The sequence below is a fragment of the Diplotaxodon limnothrissa genome, linkage group LG3 (genome assembly GCF_057381915.1).
Source record: "Diplotaxodon limnothrissa isolate DT_005_m linkage group LG3, D_limnothrissa_male_GT1.1, whole genome shotgun sequence".
NCBI classification, from domain to species: Eukaryota; Metazoa; Chordata; class Actinopteri; order Cichliformes; family Cichlidae; genus Diplotaxodon; species Diplotaxodon limnothrissa.
The window spans coordinates 14,355,163-14,377,615 of NC_140598.1; the positions used below are offsets into that span (position 1 = coordinate 14,355,163).

Genomic DNA, 22,453 nt, shown 5'->3' on the forward strand with positions numbered 1-22,453 from the left:
GTCCACTCTGAGCTCTGTAGGAACCCCAACAACAAGCCCAACAATCCAGATGGACGGTTCCAGCTGTTAACTGGAGGAATTCCATCCAAACATCTGCTCTCACTAAATTCTTCCTCACCTACAGACTGTGTTCTTCACTGCTTTAAACTTGGAAATGAATGCAGTCATTGGTCTGCGTGCTGCTTTGTTCAGAGAGCTGATTGGCTGTTGACAGTGTTTGATCAGAGCGTGTCAGCCGTTACCATGGTGACCATAAAGGTCAGAAACAGGAAGTGTTTGTGTCCAATCCTGAAGCCTGTCACCATTCTCCTCTCACAGCTTCACTGAGAAGCTGCAGCTTTACAGGAAACACTGGATCTTTGTTTCATACTGACTGTGTTTAGTACAATACTGCTGACAGCACCACCCACTCACTCCATCACTCTACAGACCTCAGAGTCTCCAGTCTGTAGTCTGGACTCTGCTGAAGATCAGACAGCTGCTTCACATCTGGATGCTTCAGGTTGTTTCCCCACAGGTGCAGCTCTCTCAGATGGGAGGGGTTGGACTTCAGCGCTGCTGCCAGATAATCACAGCTGATCTCTGACAAACCACAGCTCCTCAATCTGTATAAAGAATGAAAGATGTAAGTTTATTAGACAAAGTGTGAGCTTGAAATCATTCAGTGTTTCATCATCTGTTCAGAGCTGAAGAAGGTTCAGAATGTAGAAGTTTAGAAAATGGAAACTCCAAACAGCTGACAGAGTTCATACGCCTTTGTCAGGGTCAAATTCAAGCAAGACCATGTGAAAATTAAAACACATCATCCTAGGTGAACTTAAACACCTTTGTTCCCCTTTTGTTAAGACATAGAAAAGTACACCACACAAAAATACTGAAAAAGGAAACGGTCGCCTTATATACATAGTGTATAAACTCAAAATGCACATTTCACTTCAAATTAAGATTAAGGCTTTGAACAGATCACATAGTTCAGTTCAACATATAAGACTTTAAGAATGCACAAGCATCTACTTAAAATCTATTTAATTTATCATCCATGATATTATTTTGTACAATTCCAATGTATTTTGTTCATCTCCCTTAAATAAACAGGCAGTCTTAAAGTATGAAATATTCATATACAAACACATATAAATGTGTGTACTGTCTCAGTGGCTGATAGTACCCCACAGGCCTCAGTGTGAGCTTGAAGACATTTATAATGTTTAAGTAGTTTAATGTGCAGGTGCTGACGATAAACACATTTTGAATGAAAGCCGGGGAACTTTGGTAGCACAGAAACAAGTGGCTATTCTTTGTGACTATATGGATCACTCACAATACCATTATTTCACACAAAGGCACCAAATTAATACTCAAAAAAGCTGCAGCAATACACACAAATATAAACAGTACTTGGTGACAACTTTGCTTTTAGCCTTTAACCCTTCTTGACTACTTTTGATGTGGCCTCTATATTTTACCTTTAAAAACAGTTTATCTTGCCAATCTGTTATTTTCTCATTTTGACCAACTGTATCAGCACAATTTATCTAAATTCAGACAAAATTTAAAATACAAGTAGAAAGTGATATTTTGACTGTAAAAACCACACACATGTTTAACGAATCATCTTCATAACTTGAAATGCAAATAGAGATTGTACACTTTTAAAAATACGCACACGTTTTGCAAACAACAAAGTTATATGGTACTATTTACCAAAAAATGCAGCCAAGGCTCAGACGTTTTTCATATAATCATTTCAAACTATTTACAGAACAATCAGGTGTCAAACAATAGTTTGTGTCACTCTAACACATATGAGAACAGCACAGGGATAAACCTGCAGGTCTGACAGCAGGTGTGTCACTCAGCGTTTACACTGCAATCTGCCTTTGTTGGCTTTAAGGCAGCAACTGTGACGATCACTAGTAGAACTGACACACAAAACAAAACAACAGCTACACACTAAATACACAAGACAACAAACTAACTTGAGACCAAACACGGTAAACGTCACAAATCTCTCACGTATCAAAACTCTCTCTCTCTTTCGCTCACTCGCTCTCTCTTGCCGGTCACTCCTAAAACTTCCCCCTTTTGCTAAACAACCAAATGTCATGTTTCCATATCATTTTTGATTGGTCGACATGGTACATTTTCCCACCTATAGGGCTTTGGAGCGTGATGTCACGGGAGATGGGCCATGCCCCCTTCCGCCATGACAGTAGGCCAGCCAAAGGATACCATTTCAGCTATGGATCGTACGTGTTGTGTTGTCGGTTGCAACGTTAGATCACACGATCGTGAAGGCAAGAAGCTGGATAACGGGCTCTCTTTTCATCGTTTTCCATCCTGGAGGCAACGTGAGGGATCCCATGTATCCGATATTACTAAACAAAGACGTCAGGCTTGGATTGCAGCGGTGAGACGAGCGGATATCGAGTTCTCTGCAATCCCCAGCTTTTTGTTGGTTTGCTCACGGCATTTTCTTTCCGGTGAGTTCTAAATTAATTCATATCACTCTTGAAAGGCTTTTAGTGTTATTTTCAACGTGCTGAGGTCATAGATAATGAGATAAAACATGCTAATGTGTGATGCTGCAGAACCACATCATGTCGACTGAGTAGCTTATGATTTGGCATCATTGCAGGCAAACCAGCATATGAAATGGATGTAACAAATCCAGACTGGGCACCAACACTGCACATGGGGCATGACGACATACCTGTATCAGACTCGGACCGGCACTCAAGGCGTACGCAACGGAAGCGAAAAAGAGCACCCATCGGAGGTAAACAACCCCCCCCCTCTAAAAACATACTAAATTGCTATCACTGTACACTAATCCACACATAACTTCCAGATGAATCACACACCTGTCATTGGAATATTGGTGTACATTTACCTTATGTCTAATTTTATCTTACAGGCTTTCGTTATGCAGCTGCAGAGTCTGAAGGTGTGCCCCGTGCAGAAGTGATTGATGAAGATCTGACAGAAGACCAACAGCAAAATCACAATGTCATGGAGGCAGTGGACAGCAGTTGTGTTGGACAAGTGGAGGTTGAGGTACCAGCTGCAAATGTGGATATACTGAAGAAATGTAAACCTTTTAAAATGATGACAGATTACAAACTCTCAGCTGTGTCTGTAATCAAACCTCTGTAACTTTGCTTCACTTCAGCAGCATCAGCTCATGTTCACATGTTGATTCATGGTTTGCTTCAGTTTTTGATGGACTGCAGAATATTTTGAAGGTTATCTGCTATAAAAAGCCAGAACAGGAAAATCTGCTTCATGTGTTTCTGTTTGATCCTCAGTGACTTTGACACAAAGGCCTCTGCTGTGATGATCACACCTCTGATCAAGTCTCACAGTGTCAGCTTTGTTTTTATACATATGGATATGTGCTGATAAATGATCAGAGTTATAATATTTCCCACTGTCTGCTGTGTGCCGTGACCTTTGACCTGCTAAAGACAGTCAGCTGTGGATTATTCATTGTTGTGTCTGATACTTAGAACTGTGAGGAAGAACACTACACAGTTAATCAGGGTCCCCTCTCTCTGAATCAGGAAAGGTGGGCAGGCCGCGTGTGGGCCGCGGGCCATACGTTGAGTCTCACTGTTTGAAATGTGAACATTGTTCTGCTGCAGTCAATGGACTAAACCAGAGAAGAAGAAAACAGACTTTACCATGAAGATCCTCAGTGTGGATCAGTATAATATCAGCCTGATGTCTGCAGTTTAGTGTCAGCACAACTTTCACATCATATTCATCTCAGCACAACTAAAACATGCTGACTGACCTCAGAGTTTCAAGTCCACATCCTGGACTCTCCAGGAAACCACACAGATGCTTCACTCCTGAATCCTGCAGCTTGTTCAGGCTCAGGTCCAGCTGTCTCAGATGGGAGGGGTTGGACTTCAGTGCTGCTGCCAGATAATCACAGCTGATCTCTGACAAACCACAGTCCATCAATCTGTATAAAGAATGAAAGATGTAAGTTTATTAGACAAAGTGTGAGCTTGAAATCATTCAGTGTTTCATCATCTGTTCAGAGCTGAAGAAGGTTCAGAATGTAGAAGTTTAGAAAATGGAAACTCCAAACAGCTGACAGAGTTCATACGCCTTTGTCAGGGTCAAATTCAAGCAAGACCATGTGAAAATTAAAACACATCATCCTAGGTGAACTTAAACACCTTTGTTCCCCTTTTGTTAAGACATAGAAAAGTACACCACACAAAAATACTGCAAAAGGAAACGGTCGCCTTATATACATAGTGTATAAACTCAAAATGCACATTTCACTTCAAATTAAGATTAAGGCTTTGAACAGATCACATAGTTCAGTTCAACATATAAGACTTTAAGAATGCACAAGCATCTACTTAAAATCTATTTAATTTATCATCCATGATATTATTTTGTACAATTCCAATGTATTTTGTTCATCTCCCTTAAATAAACAGGCAGTCTTAAAGTATGAAATATTCATATACAAACACATATAAATGTGTGTACTGTCTCAGTGGCTGATAGTACCCCACAGGCCTCAGTGTGAGCTTGAAGACATTTATAATGTTTAAGTAGTTTAATGTGCAGGTGCTGACGATAAACACATTTTGAATGAAAGCCGGGGAACTTTGGTAGCACAGAAACAAGTGGCTATTCTTTGTGACTATATGGATCACTCACAATACCATTATTTCACACAAAGGCACCAAATTAATACTCAAAAAAGCTCAAAAAGATGTAAGTTTATTAGACAAAGTGCTTGAAATCATTCAGTGTTTCATCATCTGTTCAGAGCTGAAGAAGGTTCAGAATGTAGAAGTTTAGAAAATGGAAACTCCAAACAGCTGAAGCCAACAGGAAGCAGCTTCAAACAAACACAACAAGAGAAAAAACTCTGAATGTTTCACATTAAAGTCGTACATTTATCACAAAGCTCAATTATGTGACAGACATTTCATCCCATGTCAGTTTGGCCTCATCCTGGGCCGGATTATCCAGCACACACTCTGACCACAGGCCCAGGGGCCACGCACAGCTGGGCTCCATCCAAGAGACAGCAAACAAACCAACACAATAATAAAAAGCACCATGTGATCTTCTTACATCTTCAAGACAAACATAGTAAAAACATGAGCATATTTGTTTCCTGATAAAATGATGTGACAGGTAGAACAGAGTAAAGTGGTGGTGTTACTGTTAAGTCTAATTGTTGAATGTTGCCATTGTGTTTCTTAAATTTGTACAGTCTTAGTTTAAGCAGTAGGATCAAAGCCATTCCTTTGATCCTGACCACCTCTCCAACCACTCTGTGCTGGGGGAGGTTTTATTGTAGATACATCCTATCTGAAAGATCTGTTTCTTTTGATGTAAGCTTCCTGGGTTTATGACCCTTTGGTCAGCAGGAGGTAACACACACACACACACACACACACACACACACACACACACACACACACACACTTACATACAGTGCCTTGTCTATGTAACCAAAGGGGGGTTGCAAGGGGAGGTGCTTTGTAAACTATTGTTTGAAGATTGTCAATAAAAGGCAGCGAGAGGAGGCCACCATTGGGGTCATTGTCGTGCTGGACACAGACGAGGCCTCCCTTGCGCAAGTAATGGATCGATCGACTGTCTTGTTTTCTTCATGATGAATAAGTCTCTAGAATTAGCGGGGTTTGTGGAAACACAGACCCAACATTTATTTGGTCCTTCGGAGCCTAACACATTGCATCCACCGAGGAGAGGGAGAGGACGCCACCGCAACGTCTGGGATGATTGACGTAAAGCCCTGGTGTTTTTGGCTTGCCACCAGGCCGGGAAGTTTGCTCCTGACCTCCCCTCGGGATGGATGACGATTGACGGGATCCAGAGGCTCTTCCCATGAACGTAAACAAACAGTGAGTACAGAAGGCCTTAGAGAGCGGCTACGGGCTGTGCGTTAAACGTGAGTCCGGGAGCGCGCTAGCCGCGTGAGAGAGACGCAGGCTTCTCCGCCATTTGGGGCGTGGAGATAACCTAGGTTCGGCGTCTCCGCCGTGAAGGAGTCCGGAATCTCCGCCATATGGGGCGTTTGAGAGTTTTCAACAGAGAGCGCTAGCTGTGCGTGCAGACGCAAGCGATAGGCCTATGTTGTGTGTGTGTGCGGGCTGATTGTTAATGGAGAATAAAATGTGTAAGTCTGCCTTAGAAGGAGATTTAAAATTTATGGAGAAATTTTTACCAGGCAGTACGCAGTATGTAGGTTGTTAGCGTAAGAAATGTGGATTTGAAGGGACATTAGTGGAAGTTCAGTGTAAAATGCTGGTAGAAAGAATAGCTGTAAGTGTAGCTGGTAAAACAGGTAAAGCGAAGCAGAGGAAGGAATTGCAGTTAGCAATTGCTAAGTTGTGGCTGGAGCAGGTTCAGAAGAGGAGAGAAGCAAGAATGTTAGCAGAAAGTAGAGCCAGAGAAGAGCGTGAGAGAGCAGAGGCTGAGTATGGAGAGACATTGGGAGAAGCATTGAGTCCAAGACAGACTGGGCAGGGTAGGAAACAGAAAGTAAAGTTAGTGAACACAAACGTTACAACTACATATCCATCCCTGACACAAAACAAACAAACAAACAAAAAAAACATATGGTGTTTCTGTCCCAGAGTGTGAAGATGAAGAAAGTTTTTCTCCTGATCCAGTCCGTGAGTGTGTCTGACGTCATGGTGTGTGTGAAAGGTATCCAGCTGGGGCAGACGTGATTCTGCAGGTCACCTGCCCAGTGGACAAAAAGAAATAAAATAGTTGTGTGGATGAATGATAGCACGAAGAGTGTTTGGTGTTTCTAAGTCTGAAACAGCTGTAATGCTATTTTCTGTTTTGGAGAAAAGTACAGTTAGAGAAAAAAAAACAGAGAGAGATGTGTGTTGTTTTAAGCAGTGATGAGAATAATGAAAGTGTGATGAGAGAAGAACACAAAAACATACTGAAAATGCATTAACTATACTAACCCTACATGCATTTACACATAAATGATACTCATGAAGACCAGACAGCATCTTAAGCATGAGATTCTGTTTGTCATCTTGTCCAAGTCACTAGTAAGATGAAAGTGATACATAGACTAGTGGACTGAATATTATAGGAGGACAGATGGTTGCATCATAGATGAGAGGTCTTAAATGAGTGAGCTGAGTGAGCTGATTGTGAGTTTCTGGTGTGTGAAGAAGTTTTACCATGGCACACATTTAGTTACATGAGAACTAAAACTTATTATGTGCTAAGACAACAGGGTTATGCTGTATGTTGTGTGTATGGCTGATTGGATGAATGTTTGAGATTAAACTGGCTGTTTGATTTGTCTTTTGTTATTTAAGTTGAGCCTGCCAATTGGGTTGTGACGATTTATCCCCCTGGCATGAAGAACACGTGTCATGACTTAAACAAGGCCTTTCTTTCCTTTGATTTCCTTTATTTTCTTTCTTTTATTTTGTTACTTTCATGGTGCACTGAAAGTTTTGTTTGATGATCTCTGTTTGAGCACGATCAGAATCGAAGCGTCGTCGAGAAAACTGTTGCAAAGTGAGCTTCTCCAAAATTAAAATGGGCTCAGGAGAAATCCACTTATTTGAGACAAGTTCCTGTCCAAAAGGATTCAGCGAGAAAATCCAGTCTAAATTATTTTTCTTTTTGAAATGACGTTGTTTTGCTGAGCGTGGAAACGGATGCGACGGTAATTTCCACAATTAGCAAAAGAAGGAATCACTGAGTGAATGAGTAAGAGTTTTAAAATAAATGGGAAACTGACTGACTGACAAAAGCTGACAAGACTGACTGACTTAACACCATTGTGTGAAGTCAACCCCCACCTGACAAAGGTGTGGATGTGTCTCTGTGTGTGTCTCTGTTGCAGGAGCAGAAGGAGACCACAGGAGGAAACTTGGGTCACATGACTATGTGAACTCTGAAAATTTAACCTTTTTAGTTTAAATTCTATGTCTGTGAATTTACCATGTGTGTGTCATTCACTACCTTGTGTTGCTCACAGAGATTACTGTGAGAAAGTGTGTACACACCTGCGCAGCGCTAACATTTACATTTCTCTTTACAGCAGATGGTTAATCATGTGATTTGATCATGTGGTTTACAGCAGGACACAACTTAATGATGTTTCTCTACCACAGGATTACTGAGATTTTGTATGAAGAGAACTGTAGTTACAGGCTATATGTTGATGATGAAATTACACTGTGTTTTTGAGAGAATGTTACAGGGAAGAAATGAATGCAGTGTGAGACATACTGTGATGAGACCATTGTTACTTTTTCCACAGCGAGTGTTAACTTTATGACTTTTCACAGCTCCTCTGGAATCTGGATGGCCGACACCTGACAACCGGGATGAACCTTGTGTTTGGCTAATGTTGTTTTTCTTTAAGAGTGCTTGTAAAGGATTCAGCACAGACAGACGAGTGACAATTGAACAGATGTGCAGTGGTTACAGAATAGTTACATCGGGGCCCATTATCTGACCACACTGTTGGGCTCATGGTGAGTAACAAACTTAAGGGACGTCACTGATTACAATGTGGAATGACGGTGAGATGTTAAATAATTTGGAACAAATTATGGGGAAAAGTAGGAGTTTAATGAGTTTAGAATAAACCTGCAATGATACTTGTCTCTGTGATGCTGAATACTTTATTACTCTTATGATCTATAGTTGGTTGCAAATGTGAAGTTGTTTTAATTTTAAGACTTTGTCTTCTAGGATACAGGAGCTGGGAGCTAAACAAGCTGAACATTTCAATGCTGACTAATGTTTTTACACAGGGTTACAGCTTGGAGTGAAGCAGCTCCAAGGGACAAACCTTGGAGATTGTTTTAGGGAGACTGTGCAACACTCTTGTACATGTCTCATTGGGGAGTTGACACATGGCGAAAGCCGTGTGGCGAGAGGAGTGTCATTTTTTAATTTGTAGATATCGTGAGGTGCCATGACGAGAAGGAGTGACTGAGAGGATCGTCCACAAGATGGAAGCTGAGGCCAGGAGAGAGTTTTCAGGAGGATCGGAGATCACCTTCAGCACAGAGAGCTGTGTTACTGGTCTTCCAAAGGATCGTCACGAGGAGACTTTGCACAGCAAATCTTAAATAAGATGAAAGAGTTTCGACGTTGACGTTAAGGAAGACAACTAAGCTGTTTGCGTGTCGAGGAGCCTGTGCCATCACCAGGGAAGTCTCAAATGTCCCAGGAATGGGTGGACCAAAGACCAGCTTTCCAGAGTCATTATTTTGTTTTAGGAGTTTTATTTTTCATTTTGTTAGACATGGCACAGTTGAAAGTAAAAGAAGACCACTCTAATTTGTCATGTGTTGTCATATTTTGATATATTTGATTACTTTTCATTGGTTATATTATATCGGGTAAAAATCACCCGGCATTAGTGATCGTGTTACTATTTATAGCGATAGTGTTCTAGGGTTAAATCTTCAGCAGCGTTGGAAAATGGAACCTGAGGGAGCGTGCCAAGCTCCAGAAAGTGACAGCGCAGAGGAGGTCCAGCGATGGACTTGTGGTTCTGTGAACAGCACAAATGCCAGGTGACTGTAAAATAACTAACAGCACTTTTTCCACAAGTGAAGCCAGTAACTTACTATCCTAAAAGATAAGCTCTAGTTGCTCGTGCTTTACCTCCATGCGTGAGATCAGTATGTGCAGCAGTTTAAGCTGTACAATGTTTCAATAGTTTATTTCACCTTTTGACATTGTTAGTTCCACACGAGGTAGATGTCTACTACTGCAGACTAAACTTACATTTCTGTCACCTACAAGACACTTGTCTTTAATGTTACTCTCACAACCACACATATTACCATAAAGTGGTGCACAATTCTGAATCTGTCCAACCCTTTTTGCCAACGGAGGAGGGCACTTCTCATGAGTGTAGAGAGCGCGAGGAGAAGAAGTGTAAGCTGAGGGATGACTTAATAGATGTGCCACTCGTTGAGGGAAAGGTTTGGTTTGCTGATGGTTTGAGTTTTACAACAGCAGAGGGACAGACTAGAACACGTTTTACTGTAGCAGACAGTGAGAGAGAGTTATCTATGTAGGACAACTAGCATGTTTCATATTTGCTTGAGCAGCAGAGATGCTAGCTTTAACGGAAGTGTGTAAAGCTGTAGAGAGACAATATACACTGATAGGCAGTATACATTTGCTACTGTACATTTCTTTGTAGTGCAGTGAGTGAGACGAGGTGTGACAACCTCTACAGGGAAACCTGCAGAACACACCAAACTCTTGCAAAATCTGCTGGAGGCAGTGTTATTAACCAGTAGAATTGCCGTTTGTAAATGTGCAGCACACATGTGAGGGAAAGATCCAGTTGCATTAGGGAAAGTTTTTGCAGATAAGATCACAAAAGAAGCAGCTGTAGTTAAACATGGTGTTAACCTTTTATCAGTACAGCATCAGCAGACATGCAGGCCCACTCACCTACAGCAGGAAAACAGTTGTGACTTACAGAGGGAGCAAGCTTGCAGGATGATTTTTTATCTGTGTGATAAACCAGTACTGCCTGATAATTTGTATAAGACTGCTGCTATTTTGAGCCATTGGCTTTGCCATGTCTCAAACAGGAGGGAAATGAGCAGTCGTTATACTCATTCTAGGATTATTAAATACTTTTTAAAAAAAAAAACTTTTGCAGGCAGAGAGAACTAATGGAATAGTAAAGTTAAGATTTAGGAAGACAGGCAGGACATGGTTAGACTGTATAGAATAAGTACATGAGGATTACTCCAACAGAGAATGGTCTGACTCTTTGAGATTACACATGTTAGAGCATTTAGAGTTCCAGTCTTCTGTAGTGATGATAGAAAAGCAGAAGAGAGAGCGTATTAGCAGATTAGATGCTTGAAAATGTTTAAAAGTAAAGTAGTCATGAGAACAAATGATCTGCCAGATGATTCTGTTTCTCCGCAGGAGCAGAGTCTGAAGTCTGGAGATTGGATGTTGATAAGGCCATGGAGAGGAAGTGCTGGTCCAGTCCATGGTGGGAAGGTCCATATCGGATGCTGCTGACGACGACCACAGCAGTGAAGATTGCTGGAAGGAACACTTGGATATATCAAGCGCACTGCAAGAAGGTGACACACATCCAGGCCAGCTCGGAGTAAGTGGCAGGAAGACCGGGAACAAAGGGGGGGGAAAAGCCTCCAGGGCCCCTCGTCTCAATCCGGTGAAGAAACCAACTGAGCCACAGGTACTCATCAGAATGGCTGGGAATGTGCTGTGCATCTTCTTGTGCCTGTGGACCCTGAGTGGGATGACAGGGAGCGCACTGGAACAGAGCAAACCACACCCAGTACCAGCATGGGTTTTCAACAACTACTGGTGGCAGTTTAAGAACACAACCGCTCACATAAAGAATGAGACCAATGGTTATGCTTGTGATGCCACTGGCTACACATTCTTCTGGACTGTGGCCCTATAGCATCACTGAGAGCGAGGCAGTTTGTCTGGTTGCTTTAGCAACACATCCGGGAACACTGCCAACTTTTCAACTGCTCTGAACCTGAATGGAAGGTTGATTCACCAGTAGCTGGGAAGGTGAACTGCTCTGGTGAGACAGACCTGCTCGTCTGACTCAAAGAATATGACTTGCTGCAGGACATTGAACAGCTAAACGAACTGGAAACAGGCCAATTGCCTATGTGTATGAAGGACAATGGATTATCCCAAGTTGGAGATCAACCATGGAACATGGCAACATCACCTATTCTTTTTGTTTTCTGCAAGAAGGATGTAAACAGAGAAGCCTTTTGTCTACATTACATCATGAACACTTGAGGTTTCGAGCCAAGAAGTTCAAAACAGCTTGATCCAATTTCCTTTACAAAGCTTTTTCTGTGGTGACAACAGGACAGGAGAAGAGTTGTAAATGCAGATAATTCACCAGTTGACTCTAACCCCCACAGGATGCCTACAGTGAAAAGATTTGGGGGGTTGATAGGAGTCATAAAGAAGGGTGTTGACCAGGCTGCAGCTTTGAAGTTAGCTGAGAGCCACATGGACAAACAATAAAGTCAACTGATGCGTTTAAATACCTATGTCTGTATACAGTTGGATTGTAGTGACATATGATTTTTGAGAATGATGATTCTTCTTGTTTGACCTTTGACATTCAGTTGTTTACTTGAAGAAATACATAATGAATTGCACGTCAGGAGTAGATCCGCCACAAGGCTGGATAGCTTGGTTACCGTCTGGTCCTTGGTGGCATCTTCTTTTGAAAAAATTAATTCCTGTTTTTGGACTGTTGATACTGATTTGCTTATGTATAGGATGTAGTTTACTGTGTATGAATGAAATCTATACTGACACTGTCCAAACAAAGGGTGCATAAGTTGAAATTTAAGAACAATGACAAAAAGGAGGGAAATGTTAAGTCTAATTGTTGAATGTTGCCATTGTGTTTCTTAAATTTGTACAGTCTTAGTTTAAGCAGTAGGATCAAAGCCATCCCTTTGATCCTGACCACCTTTCCAGCCACTCTGTGCTGGGGGAGGTTTTATTGTAGATACATCCTATCTGAAAGATCTGTTTCTTTTGATGTAAACTTACTGGGTTTATGACCCTTTGGTCAGCAGGAGGTAACACACACACACACACACACACACACACACACACACACACACACACACACACACTTACATACAGTGCCTTGTCTATGTAACCAAAGGGGGGTTGCAAGGGGAGGTGCTTTGTAAACTATTGTTTGAAGATTGTCAATAAAAGGCAGCGAGAGGAGGCCACCATTGGGGTCATTGTCGTGCTGGACACAGACGAGGCCTCCCTTGCGCAAGTAATGGATCGATCGACTGTCTTGTTTTCTTCATGATGAATAAGTCTCTAGAATTAGCGGGGCTTGTGGAAACACAGACCCAACAGTTACAGCCTTTCTCCCCTCTGCTGCCGAGGCTGTTAGTCTCTCCCAAACTCAGCTACAGGACTTCCAAATGAATGAAAGCAGCAGAAGTGGCTTTACAAAGGAAAGAGGAAGAGGAGAAGAAGAGGAGAGGGAGGCCACCCTGACCATCACTCCAGCTGAAAACATCACACTTCCATTAAAGTTGGTGAGGAAATGTTGAGCAGGATGAGCTGCTGGCTAATCTGGAGGCTGTAGCAGCAGCTCACAGTCACAGTGGATTTCCACTCATGAAAAAGCTCTGGCTGCTTCATTTCTCATCTCATATCAGAGACTTTAATGCTTCACTGAAGCTGTACTGTGATGCTTCCATATCCCAGTGAGGCCTCCATAATGATTTCAGCTGTTCTGTACACACACTGTGTGCCCTGTATGGCTCAAAGTCTCTGCAGCCTGTTTTTATCTGCTATCATCAGATCTTCATCATCCTCATTCACATCCCTCACACACTCTACAGCCTCATCAGCACTGACTTCATCTTCACTGACTGATGGAGCACAACATGAACCTGTGGAGGCTGAAACACTGTCCTGTCAAACATCTCCCCGTCACCACTCCACTTCTGTCAGCCTTTAAATGAACCCTGCTCAAGTCTGTCACTTCTGTTTGGAGCCAAAAGGAAAAACTGTTGTTCAGTCGTTTGGAAAGACAACATTTCTGAAAGCACTCAAACTTCTTCACATTTGTCTTCAGACACATCCTGAACATTTAGGAACTAAAGAAAGTTTCAAACATCAAAGACATGAAATATAGAAAAACAACAACAGCCGCAGTCAGTGAACTCACCTCAGAGTCTCCAGTCGACAGTTTGGACTCTCCAGTCCAGCACACAGAAGCTTCACACCTGAATCCTGGAGGCCATCATTTATGCTCATGTCCAGCTCTGTCAGATGGGAGGGGCTGGACTTCAGAGCTGAGGCCACAACTTCACAGTGAGACTCTGAGAGTCGACACTGAGTCAGTCTGTGATGATAGAAAATATAAAATGTGTTATTATAAAAGCAGAAAATCTGCATTATAAACACAGACTGAATGTATATGAAGACAAAACAGAGTGAGGTCATAATCTGATGAATCTGCTCTTCACATCTGTGCTTCAGCTCCTCTTACTGTGTTTGACATGACACAACGATTGAGTCTCTCTCAGACCTGCAGACTTTTAATGAGCATCTTTGTTTGGCTTTAATCTGCAGATGAAGGAGGAAGATGGTGTCACATTTAGGCTTCCATAATGTCCACAGTCTGTCACTGAGATCTGATCCAGAGTCAGAGTGAAGACACACATTTGGACTGTTTCCTGTTTTGACTCCAGAACATTTTGAATGAGTTCAGCTCAGTGAAGAGTTCCAGCTGGAAAGATGATCTCTGTTTGCTACCTGCTGTCAGGTACGACTGTTCACGTCCACACGCAGGAAAAACCTGCTGACTGTTACCAAACGGAGCAGAAATCTCATCACTGGACAATAATGATGAATGAACTCAGAGCTGCTGATATCAGATCTGATTTCAGGGGAACTAAACACAGAAATGATTGGCTCATTTTAGCTTTCTGAGCCATTATCTGCTGGTGTGTCGCTAGTTGGCAGAAAATGATTTGTATTCCTGTTCAGGGCTTCAGTGTTTATGAGTCCAGATCCAGGTGACAGCAAGTCAAAATGATGTTACCTGTCTGTGTCCAGCAGCAGCCTGTATTCACTTTGAATATTGTTATAACCTGACATGGATCAGTTTGTCTTTGATTGGTTTGTAAAGGTCACTGTTTCCATTGGACCTGAGTGACGTACAAAGACAGAGAGGGAGAGAAAGGAGAGAGAGGATGGAGACAGCAAAGAGAGAGCAAACACAAACAGGTGAGAGTGGACAGGTGACCAAGGTCAGCAACCAATCAGAGAGCTTCTGTTTGACCCACAGTCACTGATGATGACTGCACATAACCAAGCAGTGTGTTACTCTGATATCAAATATGGATCCTGCTCTTATAATAATGATCATCAGATGATATTATTGTGTTATTTTGTAGCTGAATACGATGTTTGTGTGATTATCAGTGAAAGAAGCAGTGAGGAGGATGGAGAGAGAGAGAGGACAGAGGCTGAAGTTAGAAACACTAAAAGGATTTTTCATGGATTTCATGGATGATTTGAGTGATTTCCAGCAGGACACTTAAACATGTCAGTGGACGTCCTAAAGAACATATTCACTGATATGAAACGTGTCATTGAACAGGATTAATATCAGTGGAAACATGGTGGAAACAGCTGTGACTGCATGGATGTGACACACTTCAAATCTGTTCTCCACTCTTGGATTTGGGATCCATGGAGCTGCTGCTGAGTCTGTACAATAAAGGAATGGTGTGGAAGGTTGCAGCGTACGGACACAAACACTTTGTGGTTACAACCTGATTTTATTTTCAAAATTAAACTACTAACCTACACTGATCAATGATGTTAATGATCACATCTGGACTCACCCAGCCTTTCTGCAGTTCCTCACAGCTGGAATCAGTCTCTGTCGTCCCGACACTGATGTTTTGTACTTCTGCAGGTCCAACTCATCCAGAACCTCCTCTGACATCTGCAGCATGAAGGCCAGAGCTGAGCACTGGATCTCAGAGAGTAACTTCTCTGATCTGTTCTTTGACTTCAGGAACTCTTGGATCTCCTGATGTACTGAGAGGTGGTTCATCTCCATCAGACAGTGGAAGATGTTGATGCTTCTGTCAGGAGAGATTTCATCACTGTTCATCTCCTTCAGGTTGTTGATGACTCTCTGGATGGTTCCTGGACTGATCTCTGTCTGACCCAGCAGACCTACTAAGAGTCTCTGGTTGGACTCCAGACAGAGGCCATGAAGGAAGCGAACAAACAGGTCCAGGTGGCCATTTTTACTCTGGAGGGATTTAGACATGACTCGTTTAAGGAAATCATCCAGAGAGGACTTGTTGTATTTTTTTCCCAAAAAGTTCCTCTGCACCTCTGTCTTCCTGTTGGTGTGACAGTGGAACATGTAGACAGCAGCCAGAAACTCCTGAATGCTCAGATGAACAAAGCAGTAGACTGGTTTCTGGAAGATCACACACTCTCTTTTGAAGATCTCTGTACAAACTCCTGAGTACACCGAGGCCTCTGTCACATCCAGACCACACTGCTCCAGGTCTTCTTGGTAGAACATGATGTTTCCTTTCTCCAGATGTTCAAACGCCAGCCTCCCCAGCTTCAGAAGAACTTCCCTGTCAGCCTCCGTCAGCTCCTGTGGACTCGTCTCACGTCCCTCATGGTACTTGTTCTTCTTCCTCTTTGTCTGAACCAGCAGGAAGTGTGAGTACATGTCAGTCAGGGTCTTGGGCAGCTCTCCTCTCTGCTCTGTAGTCAACATGTGCTCCAGAACTGTAGCAGTGATCCAGCAGAAGACTGGGATACTACACATGATGTGGAGGCTCCTGGATGTCTTCATGTGGGAGATGATTCTGCTGGACAGCTCTTCATCACTGAATCTCCTCCTGAAGTACTCCTCCTTCTGGGCGTCAGTGAAGCCTCTTACTTCTGTTAGCCTGTCAACACATGTAGGAGGGATCTGATTGGCTGCTGCAGGTCGGGAAGTTATCCAGACGAGAGCCGAGGGAAGCAGATTCCCCTGGATGAGGTTTGTCAGCAGCTGGCTGACTGATGACTTCTGTGTGACATCAGACAGCAGCTTCCTGTTGGTGAAATCCAATGAAAGTCTGCTTTCATCCAGGCCGTCAAAGATGAACAAAAGCTGAGAGACAGCCAGCTTCTCTGCTGTGACCTTCTGTAATGTTGGATGGAAAACATGGAGCAGCTCCAGAAGACTGTACTGCTCATCTCTGATCAGGTTCAGCTCCCTGAATGAAAGCAGAACCACCACACTGACATGTTGGTTCTCCAAGCCCTCTGCCCAGTCCAGAGTGAACTTCTGCACTGAGAAGGTTTTTCCAACACCAGCCACGCCGTTGGTCAGAACCACTCTGATGGGTCTCTGTTGGTCAGGTAAGGCTTTAAAGATGTCCTGGCACCTGATTGGAGCGTCATGGAGGGCGTCCATCTTGGAAGCTGTCTCCAGCTGCCTCACCTCATGTTGGGTATGAACCTCTTCACTCTGTCCCTCTGTGATGTAGAGCTCAGTGTAGATCCTGTTGAGGAGGGTTCTACTTCCTGTTTCATCACTTCCTTCAGTCACACGTTCACATCTCCTCCTCAGACTGATCTTATGTTCATCTAAAACCTCCTGCAGACCAACATCTGCTGAAAGAAAGAAAAACAACGAGACTAAAGAGAAAGAAAACTCTTCAATGTCTGAACAACACAAGAAGTCCAGTTTTCAGAAATGAGTCCATCAGCAGACAGATGTTCAGTCTTACTTTGTACACAGCTGCTCTGACTGGCTGTCTGCAGTCCAGCTCTGCTTCTGGATCTTTCTCCACACTGTGCAGAAGCTCTGATGGTGACACAGAAAAGTCACAGTGGAGATACTTCTGTCCACCTTTGATTAGACTCATTATAAAAAGGAAAACAAAGTTTGAACACAGTCATGTTTCCAGTTCACTGACTTACATTTATTCCATGGACACTCACTCTAACCTGAAGCACAGCTACAACCCAACATTGTTGAGGCCTCATCTCCTCCTTTCCTGACTGTAGAGGTTAAATATGCAACAACCAACAAATAAAAGAATTTGGTTCATTTCCAAGAAATTCACACGGTGACCAAGTAAAGTAACCGTAGTAAAGGAGACAACATCCCGTTGATGGTGGGATTATTTGAAAGATTTGCTTTGGTCACGTCACCAAATGCAGTTGAACCACCCGTGGATCCATGTTTGACCATTCTACCACTCTGAGCTCTGCTTTTGAATCATTTTATTATTATCATCATTCATTTATTCATTCTTTGGAGGGGGGCTATTTCCTAATGCCGCCCTAATAAGCTGATGTTCAAGGGGAAATATAACAGAAACTCTTTCAGTGTTATTCATTAATAAATTAACAGATAAACTGTGAAGAAGAAAAAAACTGAGATTTAAAGGAGAGAGTGAGAAACTTGATCATCCATCCTCATAATACATGTTTATCAGTATCTGCTGTGACCATACTGCAGTAATAACTACAAGTCTACATTTCTGTGACTGTTGATCAATCACAGCAGGAATCTGAGCTCATCTCTGCACACAGAGCAGCTTCAGCTCTGGGATAAACTGCTCGCTTCACGTCCTTCTCAGCTCACAGACACTCATCCTGATATTTTCCTTTAACATTTGATGGTATAATTCATCTGAGTTTACACTTTATCTGCATAAATACAGAAAAACAGACCCAAACACCATAAACCATCAGTTTCACCATGTAGAATATATTGTTGTTTCCTTTTAATTCAGAGAAAAACTCTGATTTGGATTTTCTCTGTTCTCTTTGCCACAGCCCATCCCAGCAGCAGCTGAAGCAGCTGACTGTCACAACACTGAATAACACTTTAGGAGGAATTTCAGAGGTCAGTAAAGCTCCAGGTTCAACATCAGTTAATTAATCATAGTTCATCATAAATGTGAACCTGGCTGGCACACATGTTAATGTTAGCCATTTAAATATTAGCAGTTAGCTGAGGCCACAAGAAGAAGAGGCCCTAGAAGAACAATGGATGATAAGATTAGATTTCCAAGACTAGGCAGAGACGTGTTTTCCTTTACTGTCCTCTTACAGAGGAGGGAGCAGATACCAGACGAGGTCACGGAGGTACGGGGAGGATTCGCAGCAGACAGCAAGACTGCCACGTCCATGCGAGAGAGCGATGGCTACGATAATCTCTGTTTTTAAGATAAGATAAGATAAGATAAGATAGAACTTTATTAATCCCTCGGGTGGGTTCCTCTGGGAAATTCGACTTCCAAAAAGCACAGCAACGACCGAAGTTACAGTTACAGAATTGTTATATATATATATATATATATACACACACACACACACACACACACACACACACATATAAATACAGAGACAGATATAAATAAAATATACAAAGGGGATAAATAGAATAAATAGGAATAAAAAATAAAATAAAAATACAATGTCTCCCTATATAATGTTGTACAGCCCATGTGAGGGTTATCCTCTCTGCGAACCAGATGCTTGATTTCACACAGAGGTCCACCAACTGAATTTGATCAGTTATGGAACGATTTACCTCGACAGGCTCCTTCACTCGCTGCTTTTAAACCTCCTTTAAAACACACTTTTACTCCCTGACCTTTGACCCAGTGTGACATGTTGACTCACTACCTCAGACAGCTTAAAAATAGTCTTTTTGTTTTTTGGTGCTGCCTAAAAGAACCGTAAAATATCTGTCCTATATACAGTTATGTTCATATATTTTTGTGCTACATCAGGAAACTCAAAAACATAGTTTTTAATATTTTAATCCTTATTTTTAAAACTGTTTTTGTCATTTTTCTGAATAACACTTTAGGAGGAACGTCTTGATGCATTCTCAATCATCCAGGAAAGTAAATCTCCAAAAGTTGATTCTCTTCATCTGGACGTAGCGTAAATGTGTCCCAGCTGGACTTTTGTCAAAGCTGGAAAGGCTCCTAAAGAAAGTTCCAGTCGATCCAGGAGAGAAGGACAACCGCTGCCTAAGAGAAAACCTGTAGCTATCCCATATGTGTCAGGAGTGTCGGAGCAGCTGAGTCGCATTTTTTCTAAACACTGGGTCTCTGTGGCTTTTAAACCCCAAAACACGCTGCGCCAAAAACTGGTCCACCCCAAGGATCGGGTCCCCCGACACAAACAGAGTAACATAGTGTACGCTGTTAAGTGCAGGACGATTGGCAGGATTTATACATCGGGGAAACCAAACAACCTCTGGCTACAACACAGAAGAGCTTCCTCGTCAGGCCAGGACTCTGCAGTCTATTTACACCTGCAGGCCAGTGGACACTCTTTCAATGATGAGGATGTAACATCCCGGACAGGGAGGAACGCTGGTTTGAAGGCGGAGTCAAGGAGGCCATTTACGTGAAAAGGGAAAGACCATCTCTGAATTGAGGAGGGGGCCTAAGGGTACATCTGTCACCATCTTACATGCTGTGATTGCAGCCATTCCCCAACTTTCTGTGAATGGTACTCATGACCATTGATCAGTGGTTGTTGATCAATGGTCATGAGAATTGCATAATTAAGATTAAGGAACTGACCTCACAGCCCATTGTTCCTTCAGTGGGCAGGTTTCAGTCATCATGCAAATGTCCTGTTTATAAGATTGAATCCTGCAGTCAGCTGAGACTGAAGGAGTCACCTGGATGAGAGACGAAATGTTTCTCCCACAAAACGCTACGTCCAGATGAACAGAATCAACTTTTGGAGAAAGAAGTTGAATCAGTATTTCAGCTTTAAGAGGGTATTTTAACACAAACATCAGTCCTTCTACTTAAGTATGTTTGACACTTTGTTTACACCTAAATTAACTTTACTGTTAACGAGTTTTCATGTTTCTGTAATCCACCAGTGTGCTCATGCTTTTTTAAGTGAAAACATATTTTTAATGATCAAATATAATTATGTTTGTTATTTGTGGATTTTAAATGTCCTTGACAGAGACAGATGATGATCATTATCCTGCACTGTGGTCTCAGGTTTGGTCGAGCTAGCACAAAGAATGGCTATGTTGAACTTCCTCCTGGGATCTACACTAAGAAGTGAGTCCAACATTAGCAGGGTCTCTTTCCTTTATCTGGATTCACTTTAGCATTCACAGTCACGTGAAGCTTGTTATTAACTCGATAAGTCAACCCAGGGTTTCAGCTGAGCGCTCACATGAAACACATGGTGTTGACAGCATCTGATCAATCATATTCATGGAGACGTGTATCAGCAACAGAGCAGCTGAGTTTGCAGAAGGAAGTCAAACTAAACCACAGGAACAATATGAGGAGATTACACACATAATAAAATACTAGCAGTAACACAGCTGCTGCAGACAAATCAGTCGTGTGATCGTGTGTGAGAGGAGAAGGACTGTAAAGGAGTTTGGTGTTAAAAGCTCTGTATGAATGTGGGAGACTTTGAAGGGCTTTAAAAAGGCCAATATAAAATAAAAGGCAGCAAAATTGCTGAGTGTGAAAGTCACCAGACTTATCAGACCTCTGTGATTAAGACCTGTAAGAACACCTATTTGTACTTGTTGGCATTATATCAAACACACACGTATATTAAGCCTTTGTTTGAACTCTGGTTGAATTTGTTACTTTCAGACTGTGAAACATCACAGAGGCTGCAGCTGCAGATCTTTTATTCACCTGGAAATTTACTTTAAATGTTAGATGGAAAATGTATTGCTCAGTTTAACCAAAGTAAGAACAAGAATCCATAAACCTTCATAAAGACAAACATCTCCCAGAACATTGAGCTGCTGAAGTGTCACTGAAGGGAAAAACTATTTGTCCTCCTCCATCCAGCAACACCTGAAACACCTGAGTGGAAGCTCCTCCCTACACTGTGTTTGATGCAAAGCACAAAGGAGACACCTGCTGGAGCAGCTGGAGTCCTACAGACACTCAGCCTCTTCACTACACAAACACCTCCTACAACATCCACTCTTTCCACTCTGACTGCTGTGTTTGTGGAAACACTCCAACACACACCGCTTCACATACCAACATAGAAATGTGTGAAAAAGAGCTGAGCTGATATTAAACATGAGGATTTATTCAAAAATACAGAGTCAGGAACAACATCTAGACACACATTACCTCTCAGCAGCAGAAGAACAGCCTTTAAAGTTTGCACCAGCATCCTTCGAGATGTTGCTCTTTAAGGAAACACAGCTGGGTTCAGGTCCAGGAGATTCTGGCCTCTTATTGATCCTAAAAGAAAAACAATAAATGTCACAGCTTCATGAGACAGGAAGGAAAAACTGGAAACATTAAATTAAAGACATGATGAACAATCTCATAAAAATAATGTACTTACTCTTTGTCACATAACAGTCTTTTGTTAAAGTTTACACCAATTTCCTTCGACTCGTTGCTCTTTAAGGAAACACAGCTGGGTTCAGGTCCAGGTTCTGGATTAGTTTCAGGGTTATGTCCAGCTGAGCCTGGTACGCCCCACAGCTCTGGGCTTTAAAACAACACACACAGAGGTATGAGTGTGAATAATGATGGAGCAGTGATGTGAGTGCTGAGCTGTGACATGGAGAAGAGTCATGGACAGTTAGAGATGGTCATCTCACCTCTGAGCTTTGGTCTGGCTCTCATGTTCCCCACACAGAGTGCTTTTAGAGGGAGGGACTCCCTCCTCTCTGTCCTCACACTGATCCATGCTGCTCAATTCACATCAGCTCACACACACTTTCTACCTTCACCTGCAGAGGAAACACAAATCATTCATGTGCACATCAACTGAGAGCTGCAGAGGTCGTGTCTGATGTGTTGGACTAACATCCATCTGAGACGCAGCTTTCATCAGTTCACTA

General features: G+C 42.3%; 2 protein-coding genes across 2 annotated transcripts in view; both read right to left on the minus strand.

The window, feature by feature from the left end:
• The window catches only part of LOC146634628 (protein NLRC3-like), a 223,074-nt gene that overhangs the window by 40,316 nt on the left and 160,305 nt on the right, over positions 1-22,453 (minus strand). The gene's annotated exons all lie outside the window — the stretch shown is intronic.
• On the minus strand, positions 3,778-22,299 carry LOC146634630 (protein NLRC3-like). The gene is made up of 7 exons (XM_085378066.1): positions 22,211-22,299; positions 21,949-22,098; positions 21,729-21,842; positions 17,349-17,425; positions 15,441-17,232; positions 13,754-13,930; positions 3,778-3,970 (listed from the first exon to the last, which is right to left on the minus strand). Exons 1-7 carry the CDS (start codon positions 22,297-22,299, stop codon positions 3,778-3,780), a joined length of 2,592 nt encoding a protein of 863 aa, XP_085234192.1.